General features: G+C 38.0%; 1 protein-coding gene across 2 annotated transcripts in view; it reads right to left on the bottom strand.

The window, feature by feature from the left end:
* The window catches only part of LOC129254886 (centromere/kinetochore protein zw10 homolog), a 31,973-nt gene extending 21,006 nt beyond the window's left edge, over positions 1–10,967 (bottom strand). The window contains exons 1-4 of one of the 2 annotated variants that reach the window (XM_064108708.1): positions 10,789–10,876; positions 10,401–10,655; positions 3,387–3,583; positions 169–276 (exon numbers count right to left, since the gene is read on the bottom strand). In XM_064108708.1, coding sequence (XP_063964778.1) covers positions 169–276; positions 3,387–3,578 — 300 coding nt within the window. In that variant the 5' untranslated portion in view covers positions 3,579–3,583; positions 10,401–10,655; positions 10,789–10,876. Of the gene's footprint in view, positions 1–168; positions 277–3,386; positions 3,584–10,400; positions 10,656–10,714 lie in introns of both variants that reach the window. The other variant, XM_054893424.2, reaches the window with a different exon arrangement.
* Positions 10,968–16,845: the final 5,878 nt, after the last annotated feature.

The raw sequence follows: 16,845 nt of genomic DNA, 5'->3' as shown, positions 1-16,845 counted from the left end.
TATTAAAATCTGAGCCATTAATTCCTATAAATTGTTATCAAGACACACATCTAGACCTAGTGATGTTCAAAATGTTCATATCCATTGTTATCATGGAGGATTGGGTTAGAAGTGTACACACGAAAGGACGAATGGTACAAAAGCAAGCAAATATATATATAGACCTACCTTGCAAAGTGTTGTAAGGATAGCAATGGTTGCATTAGACTGATCAAGTTGCTTGCTTAACTCCACAACGTCACTTGTAGATGTTTTGAGTTTCACTCGAATATCTCCCTTGGGTGGAATAAGAAAAAAAAAAATACATACAGGCAGAGAACAATACCTCATCCAGAACCCAAAGGTACATAAAAGTCACTATAATGGTAACTTTATTATCAAAGGTAAATATGAATGTAACATGAATCTAGAACTTAAAGAATACAATACAATTCCTTATTTCATTAGTTGCCCTTAACCGACTTGAAGTCAGTTTTCATGCAATGGGGCCAAGGTCTATACGTTAATGCGGTATACCTAAATCTTAGTCTTAATGAACAAGAAATTGGAGTCTTAACTCTGTTAAAGAAAAGGTTATTAAAGTTTCTTCAGGGCAGCCAGAACTCTTGATAAGTTTTGAATAAAATTTATTAGCATAAATTTAGTTTGATGGCATTTTTAAATATTTACAGATGAGTTGAGTGATGGTAATTCCCAAATTTCAAATCAAACTTTATCCATGTTAAGGGCGTGCCTGGTGTAAAATTAAAACAAGCAATTCACATTTTGAAGCAAACTAGCAATTATTTATTTTCAAAGACAACATTTGAAGTTAACACTTGTAAGTAATCAAGAAACTGATTAGATTGTTGGTTTCCTTGTAATAGCTAAACTTATCTTAGAAGTATCACGTGAAGGCATGAAAATAAAGAAGCAGGATTTATGCTTCCACCCCAGGGGGGCCACTTCCATTGACAAGTGGATTACATGCGCGACCACGAGGTCTCGAAAAGCACCCTAAGCACGTATTTTTCATATTCTGAAAATGCACCCCTTACCAAGTATTGGCGTGTGAAACCCTACCCTTAACAAGTATTGGAAACAAAACGATACTCTTGGCAAGTATTCCCTGAATTGACCCCCTAAACAAGTACAACATATCTTTATTGTTATGTCACTGTCATCGGTCGTTGGTTTTACCTTTACCTGATTGGGTTTATAGTACAGCCCCACCTCCCACATCTCGCGCAAAATCGTACTCTAAACACGTAGTGTTGACTCTTAGGGCAAAAAGTACATCCCTTATCATTATTTTAGTTTCAATTTTTTTTACACCCTCGCAAATTTGACCCTAAACACATAGCTTTCCCAGCGAAAATAGATACCCTTTTTTCATTATTTTAGTGTTTTTGACACCCTTATTACGTTACATACGTAACGTGCCCTATCTTGAAAGAGACATCCTTTTTATGTGTTTTTTTGGTCGCGCATGGTATCCACTTGTCGATGTAAGTGGTCCCCCCCCCCCTCGGCAGGGTTGGCATATTTCCCGCTTCGGAGGCTAATTTCCCGGACGCCGGGAAATAAGCGGTATTTACCGGTATTTACCGCTTTTTCCGGTATTTACCACTTTTCACCGGGAAATACCGGGAAATATAATTTTCTACTCACTTTTCTATAGGGATTGTCAAATTTTGAACATAAAAACAAAGGTGGTGAATATGGTTGCTCTGGTGTGTACCATTTGTGTGTGTGTGTGTTTGTTTGTTTGTGTGTGTGTTTATGTTTGTGTTTGGGTGTTATCTATGTGTGTTATCATGAAATGCTGGAAAAAATACAATCAAATACTAAAAAGATCCCAAATATACATCTAATTTAGATATGATGATCTTCATTAAGTCAGTCAATAATTACCATATTCATGAATACCTACATGTACATGTATTAATGAGCATAAACAGTAGCGTACCTAGGATTTTCCAGAAGGGGGGGGGGCAAAACCGTCCAAAAAAATTGACAAGCAAAAAAAAAAAAGGTTTTCAAGCTCGTCAGGGGGGGGGGGGCAAAAAAGGTCTTCAAACTCGTCAGGGGGGGCAAAAAAGGTCTTCAGGGGGGCACGGATACGTCCTTTGCATGGGTTGTGACTCGTCAGGGGGGGCAGACTGCCCCCCCCCCCCCCGTAGGTACGCTAGTGAGCATAAACTTGTAATAGCATATGAACAAAATGCCATGTGCTTCAAAATACATAAATATCATAAAAATTTGGGACCCCATTTTCATTGTCAAACTCTTCAATTTCTCTGTCATCCTCATTGATGTCACTATCTCTGCTATATCCTTTTTCGTCATACATGTATATCGAGGATATCCTTGTCTCAATGTGCACCAGACATTCTTTTGAAATTTTGTTGATCTCACTATGACTGATTAAAAAGAGAAGCTATTGTAAAGGGAAACAATGGAGCGTGCTCCAAGATTGATTTGTTTACAATAGCTTTCAATCAATATGAATATGACAAACTGTACAAGTTATTTATTTTACATTTCGTATGTCAATTATTGTATTCATTTTATTAAGGAAACAACTTTTGACACCTCTTTCCACTTTTGTGTACATTTGTATAAGTTATGCTTTTTAATTTTTGTGTTTGCTTTGTTTGTTAAACTTCTTTTAAAAGTTATATTAAAAGAATTGCAACATTAAAAATGGCATAATCCGAGTTGTGTAATTTTTTAGGCTACAAAAAGATCTTTTTCTGTAAGCAATATCAAAATTCAAAACCAGCAACCACTAGTACACACTGATACATGAACACACTAAAACTCCTTTATTCACACTTAAAAACAAAAATCATATTGTAATGAGATACAATGGCATGTAAAGTTAAACCCCAGGAGAAATATTTGTGTATGTTTTAATATGATTATTCAATTTCCAGGAACATAATTTGAGTTTGTGTACGTATATGTGGACTTAGATCCTATGTGTGTTTGGGTATGTACATGTATGCAGTATGGATTTTATCTGTTTGTGTGTTTCTACTATGAGTTTTGTGATTCTAATTATTTCAGAACACTATTTTCATTTGTTGAGGTTAAAAACAACTAAAATTATTGAAAAAAAAAGAATTATTAATCATATTTCCCGTTTTTTACATATTTACCGGACGCCCATCTTATTTACCGGACGGTATTTACCGGTATTTACCACCGGTAATTACCACTACCGGTATTTACCGCCCAACCCTGCCCCCCGGGGCTTCCACTCCTGCAGCAGTGCATAGTAACTCATATAAATTATATTTTTGAGAGTGATTGCACATAACTTTCAATGCAATAAATTGTGATGTCAGTCAAATGATCAACAGTTTTTTTACAAACCCCAATTTAACCTTTTTTAATAGTACCTGTATCTTATACCCAAGGTCATGCATCTCAGTATCCAAGGAGCGTACTCTAGAGTGCATCTTTTCAATCTTATCCTGTGATGGGATAAAGTCCACATAGCGCTGCCTCAGGGCAACACTTATCTCTGCTTTCAACTCACAGATCTGGGTAGACACTTTATCAATCCTTGTGGCAAGGTCTTCCTTTTCCATCAAACCTGGACAAAGAACAATTATCACAGTCATGCTTAACATGGGCTTACAAATTGGGCCACATACCGTGCTTCTTAATTCAAAGCTCTATAATCTTGAAAACTCCATATACTAAATCATTCTTCCCATGAAAACGAAGACAAACATTTTGCATCTTACCTGTCAATGTCAAATTAAAAATGGAGAACTTTCAAACCAACTTATATTATAGGCGAATTTACAAGGCTATATCACAACCCACTCACTGCAGCGAGGCTAGTATCCTATACTTTTTTTCAACTATTAGATGCACATTGTTTTATGATAATAAAGTTAAGAAATTACTATTAAGACATGGGCGTTTTGCCCCCCCCCCCCAATATATTTTTTAATGAAACAAGTGGAATGCCTCTGGCCGTCTCACCTGCATCACGAAATTCAATATAGCAGCAGTGCTGATTTTGAAAACTACTATAACTCGCACAAGATGTTCAGTGATACTTGGTTACTCTTATTTCCACGTTTTATGAACTAGACCAATACACTTATAGAGATATGATGGCAATTCAACAAATACCCCCAACGTGGCCAAAGTTCTTTGACCTTACATGACCTTTGACCTTGATCATGTGACCTGAAACTCGCACAGGATGTTCAGTGATACTTGATTACTATTATGTCCAAGTTTTATGAACTAGACCAACACACTTTCAAATTTATGGCTGTAATTCAACAAATACCCCAATTTGGCCAAAGTTCATTGACCCTAAATGACCTTTGACCTTGATCATGTGACCTGAAACTTGCACAGGATGTTCAGTAATACTTGATTACTATTATGTCCAAGTTTCATGAATCAGATCCATAAACTTTCAAAGTTATGATGGTAATTCAACAGATACCCCCAATTCGGCCAAAGTTCATTGACCCTAAATGACCTTTGACCTTGGTCATGTGATGTGAAACTCATGCAGGATGTTCAGTGATACTTGATTAACCTTATGTATAAGTTTCATGAACTAGGTCCATACACTTTCTAAGTTATGATGACATTTCAAAAACTTAACCTTAGGTTAAGATTTTGATGTTGATTCCCCCAACATGGTCTAAGTTCATTGACCCTAAATGACCTTTGACCTTGGTCATGTGACATGAAACTCAGGCAGGATGTTCAGTAATACTTGATTAACCTTATGGCCAAGTTTCATGAACTAGGTCCATATACTTTCTAAGTTATGCTGTCATTTCAAAAACTTAACCTCAGGTTAAGATTTGGTGTTGACGCCGCCGCCGCCGTCGCCGTCGCCGCCGCCGTCGCCGCCGTCGCCGTCGGAAAAGCGGCGCCTATAGTCTCACTCTGCTATGCAGGTGAGACAATAAAGACAAAAATTGATGAGCCCCGTTGGGGGGATTTTGCAGTGTTAACCCCTAATGGTGGCTGCACGATAGCGAGCCGTCTGTGTACGAGGAGAAATATAAAAAAATTAGAATGTTAAAAAAACTCCTCAAAACAGACGGCTGCCAGCTGTCTAGTCAAGTGACTGACTGCACGTGCACACAGGCCACAGTCCACTCACACGTATTACGAGGTTAGTATATATACTAACCTCGGACTACCAACGTGTTTACGTAATGGATTTTAGAGTTGTCGGTTAACATCGCTTCATAACGTGAATGATGTTAGCCGAAACTCATTCCGCTACTCACCAGGGCTTTTTCTGGTGACAAGCGTTCCATTTTCAATTTTTAACATATTTTCAAATATAAAAATGACATAAAAAAGAGCAAAATCGCTTACCTCGGCCTAGAAAGTGGCTTCGCATGTCTCTTCCACGGAAATAAAAGGAAGGTCGTTGGTGGCACTAATACAATTCACAACCTGAATTCAGCTTGTCGGTATTTTTAAAAGTTGATTCTTGATTCATTGTATACGCAATTCCAATGATTGTTTGATAAAATAGAGACACCAATAAATGCAATAACTTAAAAAAAACGTACCTTTTACATTATTTTTGCTGACGATATTACTTTTTGGAAAATATTCAAAGCGATGACAAATTAAACAAAAAATATAGAAAATTCTACGTACCTTGAAAGAACCCCGCAAGTGCTACCGTTCGTTTGTCAATTAACGTTCCACTAAAGATTTTAGCAGTAAAAAGATTGGACACTTTGCCGACTTCGCGTAATGCTTTGCATCGATTTACGTGTGCCTTGTAATAGATCTAGTCTTTCCCTTGTAGCATCTTTGATATGAAGATAAATCGCGCGCCCTCTTTACTTTAGCTCATTAGACGAAAAATTTGGGAAATCGCTACCTCGGGCGAAGTACGTGCAGGCTCCACTCCACTTCACTACCGCTACACTACGCTCCACCTACCCGAACTTCAGGACCGTGAACCATTTCGGATATACCGAGTGACAAAGGTGGGATGAAATGATGGTATATTGTAAAAATTACAGAAAAAAATGTAACGAGAAAGATAAATAGTTTAATATCTTACTCTACATTCGTATTTCACTCCGTGTCCATCCTCCGGTTATCCTCAAAATTGGTGATTTTGGGCCGGTATCAAATTCCTCACACGTATTATTCACGGCCGATTTCAAAACATTGTATGTGCGTATCGAGTGCGCTGGACCTTCCTAATATAATAGCAACACTGATGTGTGTTGCTGCCTGCCCTCTACATTCGTTGCATACAATGTTTTGAAATCGGCCGTGAATGATACGTGTGAGGAATTTGATACTGGCCCAAAATCACCAATTTTGAGGATAACCGGAGGATGGACACGGAGTGAAATACGGGTGTAGAGTAAGATATTAAACTATTTATCTTTCTCGTTATATTTTTTTCTGTAATTTTTACAATAAACCATCATTTCATCCCACCTTTGTCACTCGGTATATCCGAAATGGCTCACGGTCCCGAAGTTCGGGTAGGTGGAGCGTAGTGTAGCGGTAGTGAAGTGGAGCCTGCACGAACTTCGCCCGAGGTAGGAAATCGCAAGCTCGCTCCGTATTTTGTCAACGAAAAGAAAAAGCAACGCTTAAATGACGCTATTTGACAGGGCTATTCATCATATTAGTTATTAGGAGGAATTGACTTCACATCGTTCGGTAAGTTTCGTAGGAGGAATTGATTCTGTGAATCCTCTTATTAAATTTGCGGGAGGTTGTTGCAATTTTGCATACCGGTACCGATACGCCTAGACAGCTGGTAGCTGTCTGTTTCGGGAGTTTTTAAACATTTTTTTATTTTTTTGATTTCTCCTCTTATGTATTTCATATTTGGTGAGTGGAGCCAACGGAGTTCAGCAGAACAAATAACAGAGACCGAAGCTTTTGGTCTACAGTACGCCTACCTCTGCCCGGGCAGGTGGAGCGTAGTGTAGCGGTAGTGAAGTGGAATGGAGCCTGCACGAACTTCGCTCGAGGTACGGTACGCCGTGCCTTCAGTGTTCCTGTACCGTACCGTACCTGTACTGTAGATCTACACGGCGGCAGTAATGCACCCATGAGTAGCCTGGAGGCTTCTGGCGAGTAAAAGTCATCTACTCTACGTAGGCTTACTCCCCATGAAGCCTGGGACACTAAGGCATAGTCATGCACGTACGGCCACAAAACCTGAAACTTTAGCTTTCGCCCCCAAGATTTCTACTTTCCCTCTAAAAGACCTGCGTCAATTTGCGTGTAAAATAGTGTAGGTGCCTAGTCTTTCCCTTGTCGTGTCTTTGATATGAATATAAATCGCGCGCCCTCTTTAGACAAAAATTGATATCGGCGCTGACCAAATTTTATCTCCGTGAAATCTTCACTAAAGATCAAGAAAATATACATATTTTTTAGAAGAAACTTCAAGGAGAAGTCACGGAAGGATCTAAATGATTGGGTAAGTGTCATAGCAGAATGTGAAATCCCTAATTATGTGTGATGTTTTATGTGGGCGAAAGCCCAGTAGTATATGGATGTGTCGTGTGTGTCGCGTTATTATAATGATATTCCTTCGGACGCGAGATGATATGAGCCCATGCATGGGTGCCCTAAATCATGTACATGGGGTTCAACTTCATTTCAACAGTTCAACTGTTTGCGTCGCCATCTTGATTTCTTTGTCTTCCGCTTGGCGACAGCACGCAAACCGCGCGATTTGCATGCTGTCGCCAAGCGGAAGACAAAGAAATCAAGATGGTGACGTAACTTAAGCTCTTCCCATTTTTCATAACATTTTTTATTGTTTTTTTAATGAATTCTTCTTTAAAAATGAAATCGATATCGCAGAAATGTCGGAAATGAAGTTGAACCCCATGTATGGCAGTGTATCCTATTGCCGGACACCTTTATTTCAGTGCTTTAAAAATGACAACTAGAGGAAATACAATCAAGAAAAATTCGCACTTGCTATTCCAAATATTATGAAAATTATGAATATGGTAAAATTATTTTATATTTACCAACCATTTTCTTTGCATCGCACTTGCCGCATACCCCTCCACGAAAAACAGTTATTTTCGTGCGTGACAAATTACATCATGATTCCGGACGCGCGCCGGACGGGTAAAGATATTCTTGATTATAATGATGTAAGAACAAATTTGTGTGATTTTTTCTTCTTATATCATATCATGAGGAAATTCTAAGTTTTTGTTTGCTGTTCTTATACCGATTCTGAGCAGATGTTGGTAATAAATTCGTGTTTGATAACTTATTTTATTTTTTCTTGTTAGCCGCATGTTTCATGGAACTTTCCAATATTATGCTCGTTCGTATCGTGACGCTCAAGTTCTATCGATGCGCTGCCGATCGTCGACGGCTCTATACTCACGGTAAACCTCGCGCACGGTTACCTTGAGAATTGAACTAGCCGTCGACGATCACCCACAATACACCACACCTCATCATTCGATCGAAGGAGCGGACGAGATTGAAATTCGGCAGATCAGACCCATATTTCCGTTAGAAAATATATCAATTGTTAATGCAAAACTATGTTATTTGATATCTTAAGCATTTTCTGTCATTTTAGAGATAAATAAGTTAAAAGTTGGATTTTTTCGCCTTGTTTTTGCAATCCTGTTCTATGTATTGCTCTGTGAAATTGAATTGCGGAAGTCTTACCGTACGAAATTGTTTTCGAACGCAGTAATATGCGCGTCCGGAATCATAATAGTGTCCGGTAATACTAATACAATACGTGACTATACATGATTTAGGGCTAGATCTTAGAGGGAAAGTAGAAATCTCGGGGGCGAAAGTTTCAGGTTTTGTGGCCGTAAGTGCATGACTATGCCTTAGCTTAGTGTCCCAGGCTTCATCATGCATGGGGAGTAAGCCTACGTTACACTACCTCGAGCGAAGTTCGTGCAGGCTCCACTCCACTTCACTACCGCTACACTACGCTCCACCTACCCGAACTTCGAGACCATGAACTCGATCGGATATTCCGAGTGACAAAAGGTGGGATTTTATGGGGAGAAAATACAAAATTCATGCAACATCACGATCTTTAAAAACAAGTACAACTAATATTCTTACTTTACACAAAGTTTCACTTCTTTTCCATGCTTCTATCAGTCTCAAAATTGATGATTTAGAGCCAACATGAAGTTCCTCACACGTAATAATTCGCTGCCGATTTCAGAACATCGCATGCGCGCGAGGGTCCGAGTTCGGACCAGACCCGGTACCTCCCGCATGCGATGTATTATACGTGTGAGGAACTTCATGTTGCTCTAAATCATCAATTTTGAGACTGATACAGTGATAGAAGCATGGAAAAGAAGTGAAACTTTGTGTAAAGTAAGAATATTAGTTGCACTTGTTTTTAAAGATCGTGATGTTGCATGAATTTTGTATTTTCTCCCCATAAAATCCCACCTTTTGTCACTCGGAATATCCGATCGAGTTCATGGTCTCGAAGTTCGGGTAGGTGGAGCGTAGTGTAGCGGTAGTGAAGTGGAGTGGAGCTAGACAGCTGGCAGCCGTCTGTTTCGAGGAGTTTTTTAACATTTTTTTTTTTTATTTCTCCTCGTACACAGACGGCTCGCTAGCGTGCAGCCACCATTAGGGGACTTGCAATGCAAAATCCCCCCGTCGGGGCTCTTCAATTTTTGTCTTTAAAGGTCAAGTCCACCTCAGAAAAATGTTGATTTTAATCAATAGAGAAAAATCAGACAAGCACAATGCTGAAAATTTCATCAAAATCGGATGTAAAATAAGAAAGTTATGACATTTCAAAGTTTCGCTTATTTTTAACAAAATAGTTATATGAACGAGCCAGTTACATCCAAATGAGAGAGTCGATGATGTCACTCACTCACTATTTCTTTTGTTTTTTATTGTTTGAATTATACAATATTTCATTTTTTACGAATTTGACGATTAGGACCTCCTTGCCAGAAGCACAAAATGTAAAAATTATGGAATTCCACGTGTTCAGGGAGGAATTAAACTTCATTTCACATGACAATGACGAGAAAATAAAAATATTTCATATTTCATATAATAAAATACAAAAGAAATAGTGAGTGAGTGATGTCATCAGTTCCTCATTTGCGTACCGACCGAGATGTGCATATAACTGTTTTGTGAAATTAAGCGAAACTTTAAAATGTCATAACTTTCTTATTTTACATCCGATTTTAATGAAATTTTCAGTGTAATGCTTGTTGAATTTTTCTCTTTTTATTCAAATCAAGTTTTTGTTGGGGTGGACTTGTCCTTTAATGAATAAAAATTTTGAAAATTAACGCGACCAAAATGCAAATTAATAATCCCTCTTGGCATTAATTGCCAAAAAACTGAGAAAAATCAAGTTAAAAGGAACAAAAACAGGGACTTACCTCGGCTGTCGCGCAAATTCACTTCCCCGTTTTATCCGATCTTAAGTACATAAACATATGGCCATTGAGTCCCCTGTACAGATCGCGCTAGAACTTCGGTCTCTGTATTTGGTGAGTGAAGCCAACGGAGTTCAGCTGAACAACCAACATAACAGGACCGAAGCTTTTGGTCTAGAGTGGAGCCTGCACGAACTTCGCTCGAGGTAACGTTACACGTACCGTACTACCGTACGTAGAGTAGATTACTTTTATACCCTGTAATACGAAAAGCAGATATATTTACAAGTTACAACTAACAATTCGTGGATATTTACCTGTATTCATCAATACTTCTGTCACTAAAGACGCCATGATACTCTGAATTCCGGAATCTTTTCGAACAAATTACCGTTGATCTGCCGCTCAAACGTGACTGATAATTCATTCATTCGTCGTAGCCAAACCACCATGATCATGGGGTTTTTTTTTACAGACACAAATAAATACAGAAAAATAAAGATGCGCGCTGACTGGGATCACGGAACTAGAACTGGGATGCCGATGTACTGGAGAATTGTCGACTGGGATAGTACAGGCACCCCTTTCTAGTAAAATCTTTATTTGAGAAGAGGCAGAAGAAGAAGAGGATGAGGAGGCCCGGGAGGAGGAAGAGGGAGAGGAAGAAGAAAAAGAAGACGAAGAAGGAGGAGGAGGAGGAGCTAGAGAGGCATTTGTATAGTGTCATCTATCTATCTAGAAACAATCTATTCCTAGGCGCATTGCGGGGCGCATTATTATTATTATCATCATTATTATTATTACCCCGTCCTTAACTCGAGCTGCCTTTCAGCGCTCGTGCATTCAAGGTTTCCTGCCGGGTATCCATTAACCTCACCTGGGTCGAGTGCAGCACAGTGTGATAGTCCTTCACGGTGAGGTACAGTACATATATATATATATATATATACTGTATATATATAGGCGTAGAATAATCCAGGCATATATATATATATATATATATATGCATATATTATATATATGTATAATTCCAAATATGATAAGTGCAAAACACCATGTTAAGAGTGTTCGACTGCAATATAGCAATATAGGAGCAATAAACAAACAAGTAGAAATTAGTATGACTTCATGCACTACAGATCTGTTTCGTAGGAACAGCAAGAACGCTGCTCCCACTCTACAGGTACAAAATAAAAAGTGGAAGCAGCTTAATTTCTACTATTTTTTTATATGTATATACATACATATGTTTGGTCCGTGGGACATGATTCACTGTGTCCGGCATGCACCCTTAAAATTCGGAGGGAGGGGGATGGGGACTTTCCCCTGTCACCTCTTCTGGCTAACTCCAAGAGTTCGTAAAAAAAATTGTTCACGAGTTATCAAGAGTTTAAGCCCTGATTTTTTTTTGTTTTTACGCTTTTCCAAGACTACATATGAGGTTCGATAGCTTGTGACATAAGATATCTAGGAAAGTAAAAAAAAACCTCTACCCCCCCCCCCCCGAATCACCTCTTTGGTCTCCCTCCCATTGAGAATGCAACCTGATTTTCCTCTTCTATTTTTCGAGATTGTTCTTTGGGCCTGATGTTGCCATCATAAAATGATGAAAAGTGGCCCATGACTGTCACGTAATAAACTGTAATTAAATTAAAAGTACAAGGTTTTATATCAAGCTAATTAAATTTGTATTAACACTACTTTTTAATCCGTCCATGTTGGGAGCTAAAGGGAATGTGTTGGCGGGAAATGAATTCCACAGTCGAGACGTCCTAAAGCTTGATGAAGAGAAGTGTTTGATTTTGGGACAGTGACTCTATAGGGGTGGGCAGCTGCAGTAGAGCGAGTCAAACGGACATTTGGGGCTAACGAGGGAAGAATCCCAGACAACTCAAGAGATGGTTTCAGGAAGAAGTGGTGGTAGAAGGTACAGAGAGATGCAACATTTCTCCGGTGCTCGAGTGGACAAAGTTCAACTTTGAAAGGGTCTTCAATTCTCAGGAGGCGGAGTGCTTTCCGCTGTAACCTATCAAGAAGTGTGAGTACACTATAGTACCAGCTCAAGCCCAAATCGGACATGCATATTCCACTAAGGGCCTAATAAAAGCATTGTAGATTGTGACTCTGATATAGCCTTGAATGGAAAGAGATCTCTTAAGCGGCTCAGGATGTACACGTACAACCTCTTTGCAATATTTATTTGGCAAGGCATGTGACGTAGGGAGCCCAGGTCAAAGTGTTGGTGATGGTGACACCAAGTAGGTGTCACCATCTTTGTTGGTTTTAGGGCTGAATTTATATATTAGAGAGGATGGTGGTTCTGGTTTCGCTTCCTGTTGATGATCTTCTCTTTTGTCTTTTGTACATGATCTTCCGTAATTTTCGCATGCTTCGCTTATATCTGATAATTATATTAATTTCTATATTTCAATAAGTAGTTTTGCACTCATTGCAGTTAATTTGTTTTCAGATATATAACAACACCATTCCGATTTAATTCACAGAATTTTCCTTTTCCACGCAACTCAATTTCTTTGCATGTACCCATGTACACATTACTATAAATAAAAGATGATCATAATTATAACTCTGCATTTGATATTTGAAAAATTCTTCCTAGAAGTCAGATTCTAATTTGTTTCACACGTTCTCACATGCTACACCTTCCTTCTATTTCTCTATTTTTTTTGTCTGTTTAATCATATCTAAATGTGTTTTGATAAAAAATCTTTGTATTTTTACAAATTTTCATGTTTATAAAATTCGTTATCCATCGACCGGTAATGGGAAAACCATTCACTGGCGATCAGGCAATGGGTTTTTCAATTTTCTATTCAATTCAATTTAATTCAATTCAAGGTTTATTAAAAACATGAGTCGCAGCCTAATGGCTGAATTGGTCACGTATACAAAGTAAAAACAATTAAAAGACTCATTACATATTTCAAACATTAAAAAGCAGTAACCTTTGTAAAAACTGACATGAGAAATATGTGTATAGGCAAGAATACTTAGGCAATGAAAATTTATATACATGTACATAAGATAATGAGGAAAAGGTAAATTAAGAATAATAAAACAAAATAAGTAAGCTGTAAAAGGTCAATAAAAATATATTCCATATGGATGAATAAAAGAGTTGATTTCCTCATTCATGAAAAAACTTGATAATGCAAGTAGGCTGGTACTGCTTTCAAATGAGCAATTGGTTTATTGTTTGGGCATGTCTTTATTCAGGAGATCTATGAAATATGGTATGGGGCTATTGCGAAATCGATTTATCTTACATTTGTATTGCTGATATCTAGGAGTATGTCGGTTAAGTTTTTTGGAGGAGGTAACCAGGTACTGAATGTTGGATGTTTGGTTAAAGACATTGCGAAATCCAGGCTGAGTTTCTCCCTTCTGTATTCCAGAGTAGGAATTTCACATGATAGGCAAGCACTGGCATAATCTGTGTAGTTTGGGCCCAACATGATTCTACAAGCTCTTTTTTGAATTTGCTCTAAACTTCTTACATGTTTCTTTGTAAGCCCACCATTAAAAACTGGGGTGCAATATTCCATAACAGGACGAATGTAGCCCATGTACATCAATTTCAGGTCCGATAGAGACAGCCCATATCGCTTCAAAAGCCTAAACATGTACAACTTCCTGTTACATTTTTTATGATTTCCATGATATGTAGGTCCCATTTTAGATTGGATTGGACGATTACACCAAGAACTTTAACAGATTGAAGTTTTTGTAGAAGTAAGTTATCAATATTAAAGCTTGGCTCAGCAGGAGGATATTTGGAGAATGTCACAGTTAGTGAAGAACATTTTGAAGGGTTCAACTTCATGTGGTTTAGGGAGGATCATTGATCCAGATTGTATAATGTAGATTGTAAGTCAGAAGGATAACTTTCTTTACGACATTCCAACAAAGTAAGATCGTCTACATATTTATAGCAATCGACTGATGTGTTTTCACAAGCATCATCAATCATAATCAGGAAGAGGATAAGACCGAATTTAGTCCCTTGGGGCACGCCAGCGTGATTGGGTAAGTAATTAGACAAAGTGCCTTGATATTTTACACATTGTTGACGATTTTCCAAAAAACTTATAATCCATTTAATGATACAAGGTCGTACATTGAGTTTGATCAACTTCCTAACGAGGATGTTATGATCAGCCTATCAAAAGCCTTTGTGAAATCAGTACACACAACCGTGGATAGACTCTTGCTCTTTTCGCCATTCTCATACATTTTGTGGAGCAAACTCACAAGATAATGAGTAGTCGAAAAACCAGAGCGGTTTCCGAATTGTCGTGAGTCAATTTTGTCAGTGATATCTTTAAGAAGCCATTTGGCTATAAAAGATTCTGCAATTTTAGCAAATTGACTTGTTAATGCGATTGGTCTGAGATTGTTAATGGTTGCCGGTAATGATTTCGGAATTGGGGTTATTTGTTTTCCTTTTACTAGAAATAAAATAAAATGAATGAATGCACAAAATGTACATATAGTGACTGAGTTCAGAATTATTTGAATACAAATTTCTACATGGCTACCCAAACCGTTGAAAAAATGGGTATACGTACAGTACATGCCAAAAGTTTGGGGCCACCCTCAGATTCAAGAGATAATCATACTTAATACTGCATTCCGCAAATAAGCAATTGTATTGATACTGAATGGGCTCAAACAGTTCTATTACATCACACAAGCATGTTTGACTGCACTTCTGTGAACCCCAGTCGGTTTTCACAATATATTCCAATTTCATGCAAACCTTTAAAATTTGAATATATTTAAAGCAAAATTTGTTTTGACAACCTGAAAGTTTGTCTGAGGCTTGTCTTCCCTAGCAACAATAATACATGCAAACAGGATTCTAGAAGAAGTTTGAAGGTTATATGGCGGCATAAACAGTCGCTGAAGAGGTGTATATGGTACACCATATGACACGTCCTGGAAAGGACTAATAAGATAACAAGTGGAGTGCCTCTGGTGGTCTCACCTGCATCACTTTGAAAACTACTATAATATAATTATTCACAAAAACACTATTCATATAATGATACAATACTACTTTCATTGATATTTGACCTTGATCATGTGACCTAAAACTTGTCAGTGATACTTGATTACCCCTATATCCAAATTTTATACACTATATCTATAGACTTTGAAAATTATGACAGCAATCAAATAATTACCTCTAAAATGGCAAAAGTTCAATGACCTTAAATGACCTTTGACTTTCGTCATGTGACCTGAAACTCGCGTGAGATGTTCAGTGATATTTGACTCTTATGTCCAACTCTTATGAACTAGACCAATATACTTACACGGATATGATGGTAATTCAAGAAATACCCCCAACATGGCCAAAGTCCATTGACCTTTGACCTTTTTCATGTGACCTGAAACTCGCACAAGATGTTCAGTGATACTTAGTTACTCTTAAATGTCCACGTTTTATGAACTAGACCAATACACTTACACGGATATGATGGTAATTCAAGAAATACCCCCAACATGGCCAAATTTCATTGACCTTAAATGACCTTTGACCTTGGTCATGTGACCTGAAACTCGGACGGGATGTTCAAAGATACTTGATTACTCTTATGTCCAAGTTTCATGAATCAGATCCATAAACTTTCAAAGTTATGATGGTAAGTCAACAGATACCCCCATTATGGCCAAAGTTCACTGACCTTTGACGTTGGTCATGTGACCTGAAATTCGCACAGGATGTTCAGTGATACATGACTACTCTTATGTCCAAGTTTTATGAACTAGCTAAACTTTCAAAGTTATGACGGTAATTCAACAAATACCCCCAACTTGGCGAAAGTTCATTAACCCTAAATGACCTTTGACCTTTAATCATGTGACCTGAAACTTGCACAGGATGTTTAGTAATACTTTATTACTATTATGACCAAGTTTCATGAATCAGATCCATAAACTTTTAAAGTTATGATGCCAATTCAACAGATACCCCCAATTTGGCCAAAGTTCATTGACCCTAAATGACCTTTGACCTTAGTCATGTGACGTGAAACTCAAGCAGGATGTTTAGTAATACTTGACTAACCTTATGTCCAAGTTTCATGAACTAGGTCCATATATTTTCTAAGTTACGATGACATTTCAAAAACTTAACCTTAGGTTAAGATTTTGATGTTGATTCCCCCAACATCGTCTAAATCCATTGACCCTAAATGACCTTTGACCTTAGTCATGTGACCTGAAACTAATACAGGATGTTCAGTAATACTTGATTAATCTTATGGCTAAGTTTCATGAACCACATCCATATACTTTCTAAGTTATGCTGTCATTTCAAAAACTTAACCTTCGGTTAAGATTTGGTGTTGACGCCGCCGCCGCCGTCGGAAAAGCGGCGCCTATAGTCTCACTCTGCTTCGCAGGTGAGACAAAAATGCAT

The sequence above is a fragment of the Lytechinus pictus genome, chromosome 2 (genome assembly GCF_037042905.1).
Source record: "Lytechinus pictus isolate F3 Inbred chromosome 2, Lp3.0, whole genome shotgun sequence".
NCBI classification, from domain to species: domain Eukaryota; kingdom Metazoa; phylum Echinodermata; class Echinoidea; order Temnopleuroida; family Toxopneustidae; genus Lytechinus; species Lytechinus pictus.
Note: the sequence above shows the minus strand (reverse complement) of the source record. Positions and strands in the feature narration are given on the sequence as shown.